A 17,739-nucleotide genomic window follows, 5' to 3' on the forward strand; every position below is an offset into this window, starting at 1 on the left:
CGTTTAGTTCAATAACTATAGAATGACAAATTAACAAAATGGCGTCCGCAAGTTGGAATCATGAAACAAAAACGCGTTTGAATGAGAAAATAGCCACAAACATAAATGATATTGGTTCATTGACGCGTCAAGTTATAAGATCATCTAAGTCTACGGAAGTATGTATTATTAGATACGTTAATATAACCTCAAAATGATTGACATTTGTTTTGTGAAAGTAAAAAAGTAAAGGGGGGGGGGGGGGGGGGGGGGGGGGTGGTGTGGTGATAGACAATTGTACGAATGTGGCTATAGAATGATATACTACATAATTGACCATTAGCATTATGCAATAAGTGCATGGCTTGGAATTGAACGAAACCATAATAAGCCATTTCAAAAATATTACGTGCATTCCCAACGCACTAATTTCCTACTTCCGCCTCAGGATAAATGACATCGATTCACAATGGAAGTCTATGGAAAAGGATCTTATGCAAAGGGTTTTGTCATGTCACAGAGTTAGTTTTTCTCACAAAAACAACTACTCTGTTTATCTGATGGAAAAAATGGTCTGTCAGCATTTCCAGGCTAACAAGGAGATCGCTACAGGGCCATATTTCTTTTACTTTTATAAAATATACTTTTTCCCATCGTTTCTTATAAACAAATGAACTAAATAGTGCTATGAGCAAGCTCATAAATTCTTATATAATCTTCTTAGTGACATAAAAATCAGATAATTCGAAAGTTTCATATTTCCAATTCTACCAGTTATTTATAAGAACCTTCATACAAATTTTTATTCACTTTCACCTTTTTGTTAGTCCTGAGGACGCTATCTCAGTTTTTCTCCTGAAAGGAACACAAGCCACCTTAGTGTGAGTTTTCGTTTTTTATCATTTATTAAACCTTTTTTAAAAAGAAGACAATGTATTTCATGAATATTTTTATAAGAAATAGTGTATTTTTATTAATGATTTAATATTGACAATACCATTCTCATTTGTATATGTATTTATAATCCCACATTCTTTATGTAAATTGTATGAAATCCCCTTTTTTATTTTTTCAGCTTTTTACCCTTTAATCTGTTCTTTCGACTTTTTATGGGATAACGTTGTCCAAGATTATACTTGGCCATACTCATGATATGATATACGCCTTGAACTGAGAAAAACTTGCTTTAGACAACGTTCTGAATTATAAATGGATAACTGTCAATGTAGTTAACCCATTATTTTCCATCATTGACTGCCAGTAAATAGACATTGTTTATTCTAAGGTGGAAGTAGGGATTTAGGGTGTCAGGCATGCACACATACTGGATTATTTTAATGCCAGACCTATCATTAAATTATTGAAAACATTAAACATTAAGATAGTTCCTACTAAAGGTAGACAATAAAGATGGGTAGACAATCTAATCATTTAGCCTAAAATAACAGAGGATGTGAGGGCATACCATACATAAGATTTATTTTTCTTTGATTTATCTACCTTTTCCATTTCTTCCAGTTATTGACACAAGCTGCCAAGAATTTTGCATCTCAAGAGAATTGTATTGTACACACAATGGAGGTAAGTTGAAGACATACTTTGAATTTCTCATTTTTTTTTCACATGTGAAAGACATTGTGTAATTAATGTATATATGTCATACCTAACCGTTTAAGACTAGCTTGGTAATTTAGATTATTGCCCTTTCATAATTATAATGTGGATGTCTTTGTAGAATATGAAGAAAATGGATGCTGTTAAAGCTCAGCTAGAATTTCAGTAAGTTTGTCCTTTAGTATTTGCAATTAATATTAAAAGTGTTACTGCATATAATGACATCATGCATTATGATGACACTGACTGTTAAAAACTTTAGTAATTAAGTTGATGATATCTGCATCTCATTACAAGCAGAAATTGGTATTAAAATCCATTCTCTCAGTGTTCAATATTTTTGAAAAAGTTATATTTGATAGGCATGGTATGAATTTTTCAAAATATGTGATAACTGAACTCTATTTCTCCTTTATTTTATTTTCAGTCAATCTGGCATAGACAGAAAGTAAGTTTTTATATTGGAGATGGTTCTCTTATTTTAAACAATTTGAAATATGAAAATTGTATGAATGCTACACCATTATGATGGCAATTTCTTGGCAGGGAAGTTGATTTAACTGTATTTACCTGTGATATCTGAATATATCTCCAAAACGCCCAACTGACGAGAATGTATTCAAACCAATTGTACCTAAAAACAATTAATGAAAATCTTTTTTTATTTTTTAGTTTTAAGTTATTAGATGATATACAAGATCAGTTGTTACTCATACAAAGATGAACAATGCAACTTGAGAAAATGAGCTTTATTTGTGTGATGTGCAATATTCATTTCATTTCAACGTTTTATCTATGAAGCATTTTAAACATCAGCCTTGCTTGTCATCTCATTCATATTGGTGGTTTTGAAATTCTGATTATTGGTGCTTATGATCCAATCTGGGAAAAGGAGATTTTTTTGATGATGATTGAATGTACTGAATCAAAAAAATTATGTCACTTGTTCTACAGATTTAGTAAAACAAGTTTTACAATTATTGCATATTGACTTCTTTTATTAAAGTGGTTACCTCCCCTTAATAATGTAGACATTGGATAATGAAAGCATGCTTCTGATAGCATGATAGTTCCAGACCCAATCAAGTTGGAGACTTGTTGAAGACTTTTTTTCTCATAGACTCAAGAGAAGGAAATAATTTGAGTGTTATACATTCCAATGTATTTGTTTCCTCTTTGCTTTGTTGTATGTATTTTTGTCATGTAGTATAATATTAAATTAATTACCAGGAATCAATGCTATGAGAGTATATAACCATCCTATGTTTATTTTGTCTGAATTTAGAAATAGTAGTCATTTCTAATTTTCATAAATAAACAACATTAATGATGAATTAATACTGTAAATTTACAGTTAGCCTTTTGGCAAGTTAAAATAGTCTAACAAAGATATTTGAAAATGGGGGCTTGTTTGGAAATGTTTCAAACAGCTAACCCAAATTGCCATCTTTTATGTTGAATAGCTCTGTAAGAAGAGAGGTAGTTTGTTGTCTGCCTGGCAATGAACTGCGGTGAATTCATTATTGTATCCTCCTCAAAGTATGACATGGCCAGTATCCTTGTCAATGTAATACATGGCAAGTATCCTCAATGTAAGACATGACCAGTATCCTCCTCAATGTAAGACATGACCAATATCCTTCTCAATGTAATACATGGCCAGTATCCTCAATGTAATACATGGCCAGTATCCTCAATGTAATTCATGGCCAATATCCTTCTCAATGTAATACATGACAAGTATCCACCCTAATGTAATACATGGCCAATATCCTTCTCAATGTAATATATAGCAAATATCCACCTCAATGTAATACATGGCCAATATCCGCCTCTATGTAAGACATGTCAAGTATCCTCAATGTAATACATGACAAGTATCCTCCTCAATGTAAGACATGGCCAGCATCCACAACGTAATACATGGCCAGTATCCTCAAGGTAAGACGTGGTCAGTATCCTTCTCAATGTAAGGTCAGTATCCCCCTCAATGTAAGAAATGGCCAGTATCCTTCTCAATGTAAGACATGGCAAGTATCCTTAATGTAATACATGGCCAGTATCCACAATGTAATACATGGACAATATCCACAATGTAATACATGGCCAATATCCTCCTCACTGAAAGACATGGCCAATATCCTCCTCACTGAAAGACATGGCCAGTATCCTTCTCAATGTAGGGTCAGTATCCACCTCAATGTAAGACGTCCCAGACTATGCATGTACGATATCACTCTACCACGTAATGAAAGGCATATTTACAAATTTTACATACAAATAATATACCATAATACCCTACTTACGCAAATTTCAAACTTTTACAAAATATTATAAAATTTTATTACGTCATATAAAATAGATAGCAATTAAGCACTACGGTATTTTATAATTGAAATATCGAAAACGACGACCGTTTATCGTGCGGAAAACGAGTCACACCTTTCTTTATAGATCCAGTCATATAAAGGGTTTAATGACTCGGAAAATTGATGACATGGGAAAGATCACTGTTATGTTTCAATCCATAAAACTGTTAATGCAGACAGAATCCATAGAACCTCGATTGTATTCATTCAAAGTTTGCACTTTTACGGCACACACACATTATAAAGATAGAAATTGGAGTCAGAATTTCTCTTATATTTCACTGTATAATAATATTTTTTTTATCAACGACCCTATAGTAATTACAGACGGCATTTCCTAGAGCATGTAATTAGATCTCTCCATAACGAAATAATTACAAAACCTTTTTATACGCCCACATCTCTCTATGTGGACGTATATTGTCGGCACCCCTGTCTGACCGTCCGTCTGTCCGTCAACATTTGCTTGTAAACGCTGATGGAATCAAATGGAATTCGGTATGTGTATACATATTCAAAAATAAAACGAATGCCCTTGCCCCAAAATCTTGAATATGCTATTATTCTCTTAGTTTTCAACCGATTTTGATGAAACTTTAAATGGATGTTATTGGCCTCTTACGTTAGTTTTGAGGAATTATGGCCCTTTAACCTCTTTACAGTAAGTGCTTTTATCAACATCATATTCTCGTAAGCACTATAAAAACTAGAGTGTTTTAAGGAATCAAATGAAATTTGGTATGTGCATACATATTCATGAAACGAAGGTCCGTTGGTCCGTCAGTCCGTTGGTCCGTCAGTCCGTCCGTCGGTCCGTCCGTCCGTCCGTCTGTCCGTCAACATTTGGTTATAAACGCTCTAAAAACTAGATTTTTTGATGAAATCAAATGAAATTCGGTATGTGTATACATATTCCTAAAAAAGAAGATCAAGTTCGACTTTGAGCTATTTTCGACCGTTAGAAGCAGAGTTATTTCCCTTGCCCCAAAATCTTGAATATTTACCATCCGCATACCGTGGTGGGCGTATATGGCTGTGGTCCACTATCTTTCTTTTTGTACTAGACATTGATTGTTTATTCTTTGACCTGGTAAGATAGATGGAAAATCAGTACACAGTCATACAATCAGTCTAATTAAAATGAAACCAAACTTTCGGTTTCTTTTTATTAGCTTTTATTTTAAATATAGCCACTTCAGTTAACCGTTTGACCTAACCTGCTAAACAGCGCGTTACAAACTGCCAGTGCTGGAGAGGGTAGAAATTTGATTGGTTAATGCAGACATCATCGAGTTAGGTCAAAATTGGTTAATTGGTCGAACTTTCATTAACTAACTTCTATAACGAGGATATAGTCTGGGAGCTTTCATTTAATTTTCTGTTACGACTCTTTCAGGGGGAGATAACAGCATATTTGATCTACAAGTTTGAAACGACATGTTTACAATAGAAAATGACAAGCCCCACAAGTTTTGTCAGTTAATATTTGATATTTTTATCATCAGATGTTATATTTATTGATTTTTTGAGAAAAGAATTAATATTCGAAGACATTGTCATAATAACCGAATTATTTTAATTATTTTTCGGATGTTGATTTACAACCAATCAGAAGCCATTGTAGAATAGGTCAATTACAAAGATTTTAAGCAACGTGTCGAGGCCATCATCTTTCGTCGACAAAGCGGGACTGGATGATATATGCTAACCTTGACTCAGCTCCAATAGCCACCTTTGCTATATCATGGGTTTTCAGTTAAAATCATGGTACAAGGCTAAATGTCCGTGAGATCATGGCCGAGACGACGGCAGATAAAGCGTATATTGGAGGAGGTTCATTGGGCCAACTCAGTCTCCTCCGAGCCTCTCTTCTAAGAGACTCTTCTCATTTTTGACCCCTATCTCAGGCATTTTCTACATACGCCCCTGTAAGCGAATGTCCCGACTTCTGTACACATATCTACTTCCTGTAGCAGGCTATGGTCGTGCTTGTGCTTGTGCTTCAATCGAGACTAACGATTTTGTGTGAGTACATGGAAAGCCGAACAGACTTCACGGTTAATACAGCGACAACTTTCTCTAGATTGATGTAAAATAAATTGTTCCAACATAATATGGGAAGAGTTTTTCTTGATCAATTAAAAATTGGGATCTTGCGCTTGCAAATAATCCTTCAGCCTATAAAATATATCGGTTGTTACTATCATTATCATTATAGCATTTTGTTTAACCCTATTCGTTTTCATTGTTCAATTTTAGTTTAGTTTATCAGCCTTTCAAGCGAATAATTTAAAAAAAAAATATCCATTTAATTTACATCGAAGCAGTTCATTGTAGCCTTTACGTCTAATTGACTGGAATGAACATATACAATTGATTTTAATTAGGATATCAGTGAACTGTATAATTGAATATACAATATCAAGCATACTTCAATACCACTTATAATTACTTCTAGTTTCTACTATACTTGATAAAACATTCAAGTTCATTTGTCTTAATTCAGATTCGTGACCTCAAGGATTTATTGTATATTGAATCCTTCTGTTTCGGTTTCGCATAGTTAAAAGGGCATTCTGCTTTTTTCAACTGGTTTTATGGTTTAGAGTGTGGAATACACCAAACATATAGAGGAAGATGCCTGTAGATGCTTGTAGTTAAATCAAAAATAACTACAAAAGTCCTAACCGGTTTTGTTCATATTTTGAATCCCCCAGGCTCCATTTTTACTGTACAATCCGATATTCGATTGCGATTTCCGTAGTTTAAAACATCTGTCCACGCAAATATCAGGTCATGTATTTTTTAACTCAGCAATTCTAAAATTTGACGTTTAAATGACATCTCTGTCGCCAAGTTTATTTATAAAAACTACACAAAAGAAAAACAAAAACAAAATTGATACAGAAATAATGAGTAGCCATAACAGTGGCAAAATAATTTTAGTTTTCGTTTTGTTATTTGTCTATATTAAACGGTGCCTGAAAGGCTGACATCGAATATCTTGCTGCAGCATAGACGCAGCATAGGTCAGAATGCCTGTTGGGAGCGCAAACTGATTTGCCCGAAAATTTTGAAGGTGCGAGTCTTTCCGGTGTTTTTTCGGTTTCGGTCTCCTTGTCTCCTACGCCCGTGTGCTGCAGAAATACTAATCTGATTAAACTGAAAATCTGAATGTTTCGTTTACGGGTTTCGTTCAATAAAAGATTTCCATACTGAATTTGAGGAATTCTTGAAAATTCGTTGTTAATCATTGACTTGTAGTGTCTTTGTAATAGATTTTAATTGAAAGGTTAAGATGTGTTAACAATTTGCACCATTTCAATTTTCGATCAGACGTCTGTGGTTCCACTAAACCCATTTGTTTGATAACGTCACTAATCGCTAAAGGCCTTAAATGTGATTAAGTATATCTTGCGATCATTGAAGTCACGAAACGCTAAGTTTATGGAACTGCTGGAACCACAGATATCTGATTTAAAATTGGAATGGTTCAAATTGATGCTATCAGTGTCTCCGATAGACATAAATCCTTTTAGAAACCTCTTAAAATGCTTTTGAAGATTCAGCTACACCTTACAGTCGGACTGTATAAGTCACGTCAGTCAACTACATATCAAAATAAAACAACATAAACCTATAACAGTGTATAATTAAACAAAAAAAGAATATTATTGTATTGATTAGACAAACCATTGCCACAAAAACTTGTAATTGAAAGAAACAATCATACTTTTCTGCTCCAATGAAATCCATTTTGAAAATGCAATAAATAATATCAGAATATTTATTTCTCATACATATAAGGCATATTATATCGATAGTTTCACACATCTCAGGACCCGCAAACAATAATGTCCTAATGTCTAGTAACAGTTAACGATTTAAAAAAAACAAATCAAATATAATCTGACGACATTGATGTTGGTTTATTTTAACCAATTAAATTCTGAATAAGGCGACGTCAGAATCTGACGATCCCAGATTTTGGAACAGGCCCCCGTTTCACTATGTGAGTAAGTTAAAATATTTACGTAAGTATAATTTATTTGAAGGCTAAATTTGCGTTTCACTAAACGACTTAAGTTTTTTATACTTACGTAAATAAGTATCTTAAATCCTACGCGAATCAGGCGTTTTCATGCAACCTGTTAGAACTGATAAAACATATACTTAACAAAACATTACATTGAATAAAAAATTTTTAAATCAATAGTTTTTTTTTCGTATTTAGAAATGCTGATTTATCATCGTATAAAAAAGCTATCATTCAATAGAACTTTATTTTCATTGATTAAATAATATTTTAAATCCATCATTTTTTCATATTCATCAATATCACATAAAAAATATCGGTATACGTATATATTTCCACATGGGAACTTAAGGCGCAGAGTTAATATAAATATTTGAGCAGATACTCGCATTTAAAATCACAATCTGGCATCGCCCGTCGTTAATGTCACTTTCTGAAGCTATACTATAATGAATATTATCTCGAATGTGTTTTCTTACCATTGGCTTCTTCCAACGCTGGAGGTACACTACCTCTCCATTTCTCATAGAATTGTCATTGGAATATGGCATGGAATCGGTCCTAGTATGGCGGGAATGACGTAAACTGTGGGCAATATTGGTAATGTACCTAATGCAAAGTGTTCTATAGAACACACGCCGAAATTTGGTACTGATCAAAGAGTAAATGATGAAGTTTATTGAGGCGTTGATTTGTAATAACAAATTAGTGATATTGCCCGCTATTAAAATCGAATTTCTAGTCTGTCTGGTCATTCGCGCATCTGTCAAATCGATGTACGTCCGGTACATCAAGAGCACCGCACCTGGAATCTGACACACTAAAAACACTAGCACAACCATTATCAGCATTTTAGTAATTTTATGTTGGTCTCTATTATGACGTTCAGTCAAATGTCTGTTATTAGAGGCCATCGTTCTACGTAACTTATTGGCCCTTATCACAGTCCATATTAATAATCCATTGAAAACACACAGGAAAATTAAAGGTAGGAATGTGAAAAATGTTACTAAAAACCAATAAAAACCTATTTGATAGCTGTAACTTCTAGAGAAAGCTGTCTCTCGGAGTTGTAATGTGGTTTTATTATCTACTATTTTTTCCTCCACCTTTAATTCACAGAACTCTGGCGATGTACAAATAATACCAAATACAGCCACAATCAGTATTATAATCCTCGCTCGTTCAGGGGTACAGAGTTGTCGACCCCTCATAGGATGAGCGACGCCAATATATCTTTCTAACGTAAACGTCACCGTCAGTATAACCGAGATATTGGCGGACATGTCCGTAAGAACTCTTCCCGTAGCAAACCAATGCCAATAGTTGGGAAATTCACTGATAAAATCATAATGTTTGAAACTAAGGGTTAAACTAAACACCAAATAAAGACAATCGAAGGCCGCTAGTGCTGTCAAGTAGCAATTTGTTGAAGATTTCATGCATCTTCGAGTCAAAACGAGAATACTTAGAATATTTCCAGTTAGTCCAAGGGTTGTAATAAAAGGCACACATAATTTTTGTACAATATACCTGGTAACTTCCAGTTCATCTGTATTATCCACTAACAGCGATAACGATATAGAGCTGTTATTCATTTTTCCTTGTCACTCGTCCAAATCTAGTCTCATTATTTTGAGATCCTTTTGTGGGAGTTAAAACAATCAATATCCAAGACGCCGTGTTTCCTTACCGGAATTTTGTAGCTTTCACCTTTGAAACCTAGTTTCCACATTAATATGCGAATTTTTGTTCAAACCTTCCTAGTTTTCAATATTAGACTACATCCATTCACAACTTTCTCCACAATTTGTTAAAAATAAAATCTAAAATTACATCCAAAAACTTTCCAATAGAATGTATGCATTGGAATGAATATCAACTTTTTCTTTTCTCTATAGCATGAAATAAACGATCTGATAACACAACTGTTCCTTAGTATATCAGTAGTGTTTATTCCACAAGTTTGATATTAACATCTGAATATATATCACCATGAGGTCCATAACTGTTACCTAGTTATTTGATTAATTACCTTTTCATACGCGTCTGCCTAATTAGCAATCACAGGAAACTGACCAGTATTGTACGTCAGTGTCCAATCACAAGAAACTGACCAGTGCTGTACGTCAGTGTCCAATCACAAGAAACTGACCAGTGCTGTACGTCAGTGTCCAAACGTTAACGTCGGTTCTGGGTGTCTGATTTGTAAGAGCAAGATATTTTGAGATGTACTGACTTTAATTAGCCAACACAAAAATTACTACTACGCAAATGTCGGTCGGTCGGTTTTGAGTTATCATTGACGGTTGAAAGATAATGTTTTTGATGAAAGTCTATAATTACATCTTGTTATTCACTTTCCCGTCGTATTCGTAATGGTAATTAGTATGTATGTAATTAGAACTTTAACGATCGGCTCAAGTCTAATCAGTTAAGGGGTCTAGTCTTGTCATATAACAGGAATATTTTCGATATCAGCATATATATAACTTGACAATAACTATAACTATAACAACAATCCACTGGCTCTGGAAAAGATTACCAATAAACAGTCGGTTTTATTTTCAAATAATAATTATTGTGGAACCGCGGGGTAAACTATTATCTAAATTAAGAAAGAGCTTTACAGGTAATTACCTTGGTATTTTGTAAAAATTAGAACAACGTAAAATGCTTACATCAAAGACTCTCGATTCTTCAAACCATAATTAAATCCCAGATAATTACGCGATTTGTAAAGTTTGTATATACTTAAATATCAGTTTTCCATTTCCATTCCATATGCCACACATATTAATTTTCTCTTAATCTAATTTTTCATTTTCGATTCAAGGGTTGGTTTCTTGTGTAATTAATTAATATCCATTTAACAAACAGTAGATTTACGGTGTTATAAGCAAAAAAACGCCGATATTCTGTCCAAACCTTAACTCCAAAATCCAACACTAACAGCAAAAGCAGAACCAAGTTATATACTCCTTGAATTTTAAAAAACATCGGTCCCCGTCGACATCTACCACACACAAATTCTTAAAAAGTTATGTTCAGCGACAGTTATAAAATCTGTTTTTTTATTATGAGAATTTTCATTTCCTTACGAGACAAATACAGAATCATTCCAAGGAATGAAATATAAAATATTTCATCTCATATTACTATAATCCCGAAAAAAGCAGCTAAAAGCTCTGACAAGTTAGAAAGTTTCATATTCGCAACACGAATATCACTTATTAGTCTGTGTTAAGCTTTATATTTTGTCTGGAAATAGAATTTATCACATCGTTCCTATAAGAAAAAAAAACTTCATAAAAATCAAAAAAAAACTGAATCATTTCCATTGGAAGAATGTCACCAATCCTTTTTCATCGATTAAAAAATACATTGTCATTTCAAAAGAGTTCTTAAAAAAAATGTTTATAGAAATATAAGCTACTATAGATCAAGGTATGATGCCGCAGCTTCTATATAAAATATATTTATAGTCCTTGTTACAACCACTATATGTACACTGATGTGACAATCCTGACAACATCTATCTGTCTCCGATTCAAACTCCACTACAATACAACTTTACTATTGATTTAACATAAATTATTGGTTTTTGTAGTGCTACTATTAGTGTTTATATTGTTTCTCGGGTAGTGACTACTTTTGAAAGTCAACGAGTAAACAATAAAGAAAAATCTGTTCGTGGCAGAACAGTCTAAAGGAGAAAGAAACAACCATATTTCACAATGATAAAGTTCTCGAGGATATTGCCTACGGTTCGTGCTTTGATTGACCGTTTTCGTCCAATGGCAAATAATATTGAAAATATGAATACTTTGAAAAGGATCATTGTTGACAAATCTATTGATGAGTGACATTAAGAATAAGTAATTCATCGAAGCTATTATTCAATCGTCTTTGGATCTTAGACTCGATGGTCAGCTCGATTTAGCTGTTGCTTTTAAATATTTTCATAGCATTGATGCCCGTTGATAAAAATAAATGTTTCGAAAAACCATTTAACCAAAACCCAAAAACATAGTAAAAAAATCTATTTTGAATTAGGCCTACCCGACTTTCCAGGACGTCAAGCAACAAGCATTTCTTTAACTTGTGTTTAAACATTCGAACCCATCGTACAGTCCCAGAACATTTTCAGGCTTCTTGAATGTCATTGTAAGATCTTTACGAGTAGTTGTGTATAACATTTTTTCTGCTTTCAAGCTTAAAATGTTGAAGTAATTACATCATTATGTTTTCCTATTGTTTCTATATATTCCCACGCCTTGTTGAAGTGAATTTATACGCCGGTGTTCAATGTATAACCACTATATGTGCTGAAACGATAAATCAGTATCGGCAATTCGGCATACCACGAGGTATTTTATCGATATTGGACCATACCTTTCATTTCATAAAAAAAAAAGTGGGGATTGTTATAAGTTAGTGAAAGGAATCACAAATTGTTTTCACTGAATTGACTAAAATTGTCTGAAACTATTTATAAGGCAGTGTACATTAACCACTCCTAACAACATTTGGCCTACCAAATATCACAGTAACAACGTCGTGAATTAATATCAGTCTAATTGAAATTAGATCAAACTTTCGATCCGTTTTTTATTAGCTTTTATTTTTGATATGACCACTTCAGTCAGGGTCAAAAGACTGGCCTCTAAAACATTCGTCAAAATAACCTTTTGACCTAACCCTGCTTTAAAGATGGGTTCCCATATTTTCGTTTAAGAAAATGAAAATGCTGATACTTATAGGAATAGAAAATAGAGATGTTCTAATGACTTGGAAAAATACTAGTTTGTCTCACATGTCCATAATTAATTCATAATTAGCTAAATTAGAAGATAATTATTTTTGTTTATCCAGACTGTGCATAGACGGACATTTGAAATTGGTTAAAACTCTTAATTATATGCATATAATGATATGATTAAGAATACATGATAATTCATCAGAAACACCAATTAATCAAATAATTTGCTTAATTCGACACTAAAAAATAAGGAAACCCATCTTTAACGAATCAAATTTCTGTAGAATTGGTTAATGCAGATGTCATCTGAATAGGACAAAAGGTTATATTGACGAATGTGTAAGAGGTCAGTCTTTAGACCCAAACTGAAGTGGCTTTATTAAAAATAAAAGCTAATAAAAAAACGGAAGTTGGGTCTTATTTCAAGTAGACTGGAATTAATACATCTATTGTTAATTTTTATTCCATATCGCGGTACGTATGTAGCATGAATGGCGATGCCCAGCACTACCAACATTTACATTGTGTTGTTCATCAGTCTAAAGATCTTTTTATAACAATTTCCATGAAATATGCTTTTATAAAGATAATACATGTATACAAAGCATTTGACAAAAAAATTAGCCAGTCTAGGCAATAATCAATTCGATGGTTAAAGAACACAATAATAGAACTACAATATCTTCCCGATATCTTTTGACATGTCATAGACAGATGTTCCATCAATATATATTATTCAAATCCTTTCAAACTGCGTGTTTTTTGAAAATAAAAATTGGCGTTTTAAAAATTCCTGAGCGCTGAAATTGAGATCTCTTCCAGTTGATTTAGATTATGCTTGTTTAAAGTTCTAACAATGGAATGAAAAAATTCAAATGGAATCGTGTTCAATATGGATTGACAAGCACAGCACGAATATTCCAAACAGCCTCACATAACAACGGGACATACTTTTAATCATAGTTCCATGCTTCCAGCCTCAAATGACGTGCCTCTGTTCATGTGGCTCCCACTAGAGAATTCTCTCAACGAAATAGAATGATAATGATAAAACTGAAAGAGAATAGCGTGTCTACTGAATGGCCAGAGTGAAAGAATGGCCTGTGGTCTCTGCTCGCTCCACTCACCTAATGTTTCCTAGACATGACACCGCCGAAAGATCAAAATTAAAATTGTTATTTTTAGGAAAACAATTACTATTAAACCTTTTAACTAATGGATAAAATTCAAGGTCAACCAAATACAATCTTATCCAAGTTATACATTTCATGTGAGCTAACAAACTAGAAAGAAATAAAGAAACAATAAACCCTTGGATGGCAACTTACACATGGCGCTGTCTACTAGCTTGTTCTGCCTACATCTTGGCATTGATCTTTCCCGTTATCATGACTTGTGTTTTTTGGTTTGTAGATTGATCAAGATGCATGTAAAAAAAACAGTATTAACGATGCGATCCCAAAAACGAAACCCGAAATCCGATGCATCACATTGGCAATCCATTGATAGCACCAAACGAACTTTTCATACCAGGAAGTATATCACACGTTTTATGATCTAGGTATATTAAGAACTGTAAATTGAAATAAATCATTAATTAAAAAGTGAAATAGATGAGAAGGGCGAAAACATTATACAAATTGTTCGAAGCATCTCGTCAATGTAATATTAAAAATTTGCGGATCCTGAACCATTGACATTTAACTTAAATATGTTCATATAAGAACTGTTAATATTGCGTGGGAGAATGTGTTAAATTGCACCACATACCAAGATGTTAATTGATTAACATGGCAATCTTCATGTTATATCATATTACGTACATACACCAAGTTTAAACCGCAAACTGCTAAAATTCTCACTTTATCTTCATATGTTAGCTACAAACCAAGGTTTTTTGAAAATCGATTGAAAACAATATTCAAAATTCGTGCTTAGAGTGTTAATAATTTTACAAGTTTAAAATTGTTTCAAACTACCAAGCTTCGCTTTTAATTATGTAATTTTAAATATGCGAGATTTAAAGGGTTGATATCAAGCGGATTAAGAACATTTTTAAAGGCACACAGGGTTTATCAAAATCGTATAAAACTGTAGGTTATAAAGCGTTCAAGAGAAAATGTGGACGGACGGATGGACGTACATGGGTACCGACAAGATTATAGGCTACGTCCACATGTGGGCGTACAAAAATAGAGCCTCGCGATCTAACAATTCGTTATGTTATCAGGAAACGTGATCTACATGACACGCTCTGATTGGGTAAAAAATAACATCAAGAGAACGGGATCATGGTAGGAAACTTGTTAGATTACAACGAAGACGAAAATTATAAGAAAACTTGGAAGAAAGAAACGAAATTGTAATTGGTAATTAATCGGTATCGAACGCAATAGAAATTTTTTTCTTGATCTCGCAATTCGATGGAAATATTGTTATAAGAGTTTCTATAGTACATTGTCATTATACGCCCACACATAAGATGGGCGTATATTGTAATCACCCTGTCGGTCTGTCCGTCCGTTCACATTTGTTTTGTGCTCACTCTACAGGCTACAATTGTTTACAGATTCTTTTGATTTTGATTTTGTTTGTCAATGTCATTATGAAGATGATCCCTATCGGTTTTCGTGATGATCGGATAATTTTTCACCGAAATATCGTGTCTGACTTGACGTTTTACTCCATTAGCTATATTGTGCAACTCGTGCTCACTCTACAGACTACAATTCTTTACAGATTCTTTTGATTTTGAGTTTGTTTGTCAATGTCATTATGAAGATGATCCCTATCGATTTTCGTGATGATCGGATAATTTTTCACCGAAATATCGTGTCTGACTTGACGCTTCACTCTATTAGCTACATTGTGCAACTCGTGCTCACTCTGTAGGCTAAAATTCTTTACAGATTCTTTTGATTTTGAGTTTGTGTGTCAATGTCATTATGAAGATGATCCCTATCGATTTTCGTGATGATCGGGTCATTTTTCACCGAAATATCGTGTCTGACTTGACGTCTCACTCTATTAGCTGTATTGTGCAACTCGTGTTCAATCCACAGGCCTGATGTATCTTAGAGAATACATTTTTGATACGATCTTGATGAAACTAGTATGAGATCTCAGTAAAGCTTGAAATTAGTAACAATCTGATGATTGGTTTCACAAATTAAACCACTACAGACATTTTTTTATCATATCTGACAGCTGATAGTGGGCGTATGTTACCTTGCCTGGCAAGCTATCTTTTAGTATGGTTCTGTACTGTGTAAGATATAAGATTTGAACGACATTTAGAAGCGAGGAGCACTTATAAAACACAAGACAATAATTATGGGATAAAATCCTGTGCTGTGAATGCGTTGATAATCTTAACGTAATCCTTTAACTCAATGTTACAATTTAATTTTTTTAGTAACATAATCCTGTTATTGATCACAGATGCCCGAGGTCATTTCTAAAAAATAAAAAAATATTCTTTTCTTCGATTTGATATATTCTATAACAATGAAGATATTATTTGAAAATAAAAAGGTTTTAAATCTTCCTACGATACTGGAAGAGGGCAATATAGAGGAGTAGCCTAATAATGTAATATGTAACGAAGATGAAGAAATAAGCTCGGAATCCCTATCAGAAAGTTCACATTTCCATTTTCATTATCCAGGATTACTTTGTTACTCATCAGAATTATTCAATTAAATACCCTTGCATGTAAAATGATGTAAAAACAGTACCTATCATTACAGTTCATTTCAGTGCACTATTTCATATCTTTCAACACCATTCACCAGACTAATTTGGTAGATTAAAACTTTATGTAATTTTCTCTTATCTACCATTGTTGATCGTGCGTGATAAGAAGAACTATACAAGTAAAGCTTGAAGTAGAGAAAATTGTCTACCTAAAAGTTACGAATATAGAAACTGTAAATGATACTGAGTAATAATAATTATTATAAATATATTATAGTGGTTTCTAGGAGACATTAAGACCTCTCGTGATAAAGTTGTTGTGAATTAAGGTAATTTCTTTCCTATGTATGATGATAAAACATGACAGTGGAAATAGGCGAAGCTGGGACATCTTCTTCCTTCTCCTTTTCTTTAACTATTTATCTCATGGTGCCCCCCCCCCCTTACACACACACCCACCCACACCATGTTCGAAATCAACAAGCGAGATTTGAATGAAAAGTGTACAGTGGGAAGAGGCTAGTGAAATATTCAGACATCCGAGATTATCATTATAACACATATTCTATAACATTATATCATCTTAAGTCTTTAAGTAATCCTGGCACAAGTTTGGACAAAGAACTTTAAACAATTTATGATAACCATTTTTCTCTTTTATACTTCCTCCTTGTTTCCGATTGATTTCTTGATTTTCCAAGCTTTGTTTACATGAATTGTTATAAATTTGTATTTTTTAGTCTGCTGATTTTGTGTATCAAGACACTTATGACACCTCTTGCAATCCTGAGCTCAATTCTCGATGATGAAAATCTCCTTTAAGTTTTTCTCGAGTATGAGTATGCGTGGCTGAGTGTGGCGGATTTTTAATTCGAAAAATGTTATGGAAGGGAAAGAAATTCTTTTTCGTTTAAGTTAAAATCTGTTAAATTGCATGTATATTTTAGTTGGATAAAAAAATTCAGAAGTAGCACACGATGTTACTTAATTTTAGCTGAACCGGTTTGAAAGGAAGAAATAATGCCAATCATAGTCAAATGTGCGTCTTATTTAATGAAACTTTATGTACAAAATTGAAATAATGAGTGTAGAAATGTTATATTTGATCAGACAGTCGTATGTGCAAACTATATGATGATATGGTATAATTGTCTCTTGTGATTTATGCATATGAATCTCTTTATGTGTAATTGCTTAACTCACATGACATAATACACTGGATGCTACTCTAATTCAATACGTACATTACCATAACCGTGTTTTAAATAGAATTGATGAGAATC

General features: G+C 33.3%; 1 protein-coding gene across 1 annotated transcript; it reads right to left on the minus strand.

Moving 5' to 3' along the window:
- Positions 1-8,345: 8,345 nt before the first annotated feature.
- Positions 8,346-9,596, minus strand: LOTGIDRAFT_159536 (hypothetical protein; the record flags this gene model as incomplete). The annotated part of the gene is made up of 1 exon (XM_009054051.1): positions 8,346-9,596. The coding sequence occupies one exon, from the start codon at positions 9,594-9,596 to the stop codon at positions 8,346-8,348; it is 1,251 nt and encodes a 416-aa protein (XP_009052299.1).
- Between the last annotated feature and the right edge of the window lie 8,143 nt (positions 9,597-17,739).

The sequence above is a fragment of the Lottia gigantea genome (assembly GCF_000327385.1).
Source record: "Lottia gigantea unplaced genomic scaffold LOTGIsca_21, whole genome shotgun sequence".
Taxonomy (NCBI): Eukaryota; Metazoa; Mollusca; class Gastropoda; family Lottiidae; genus Lottia; species Lottia gigantea.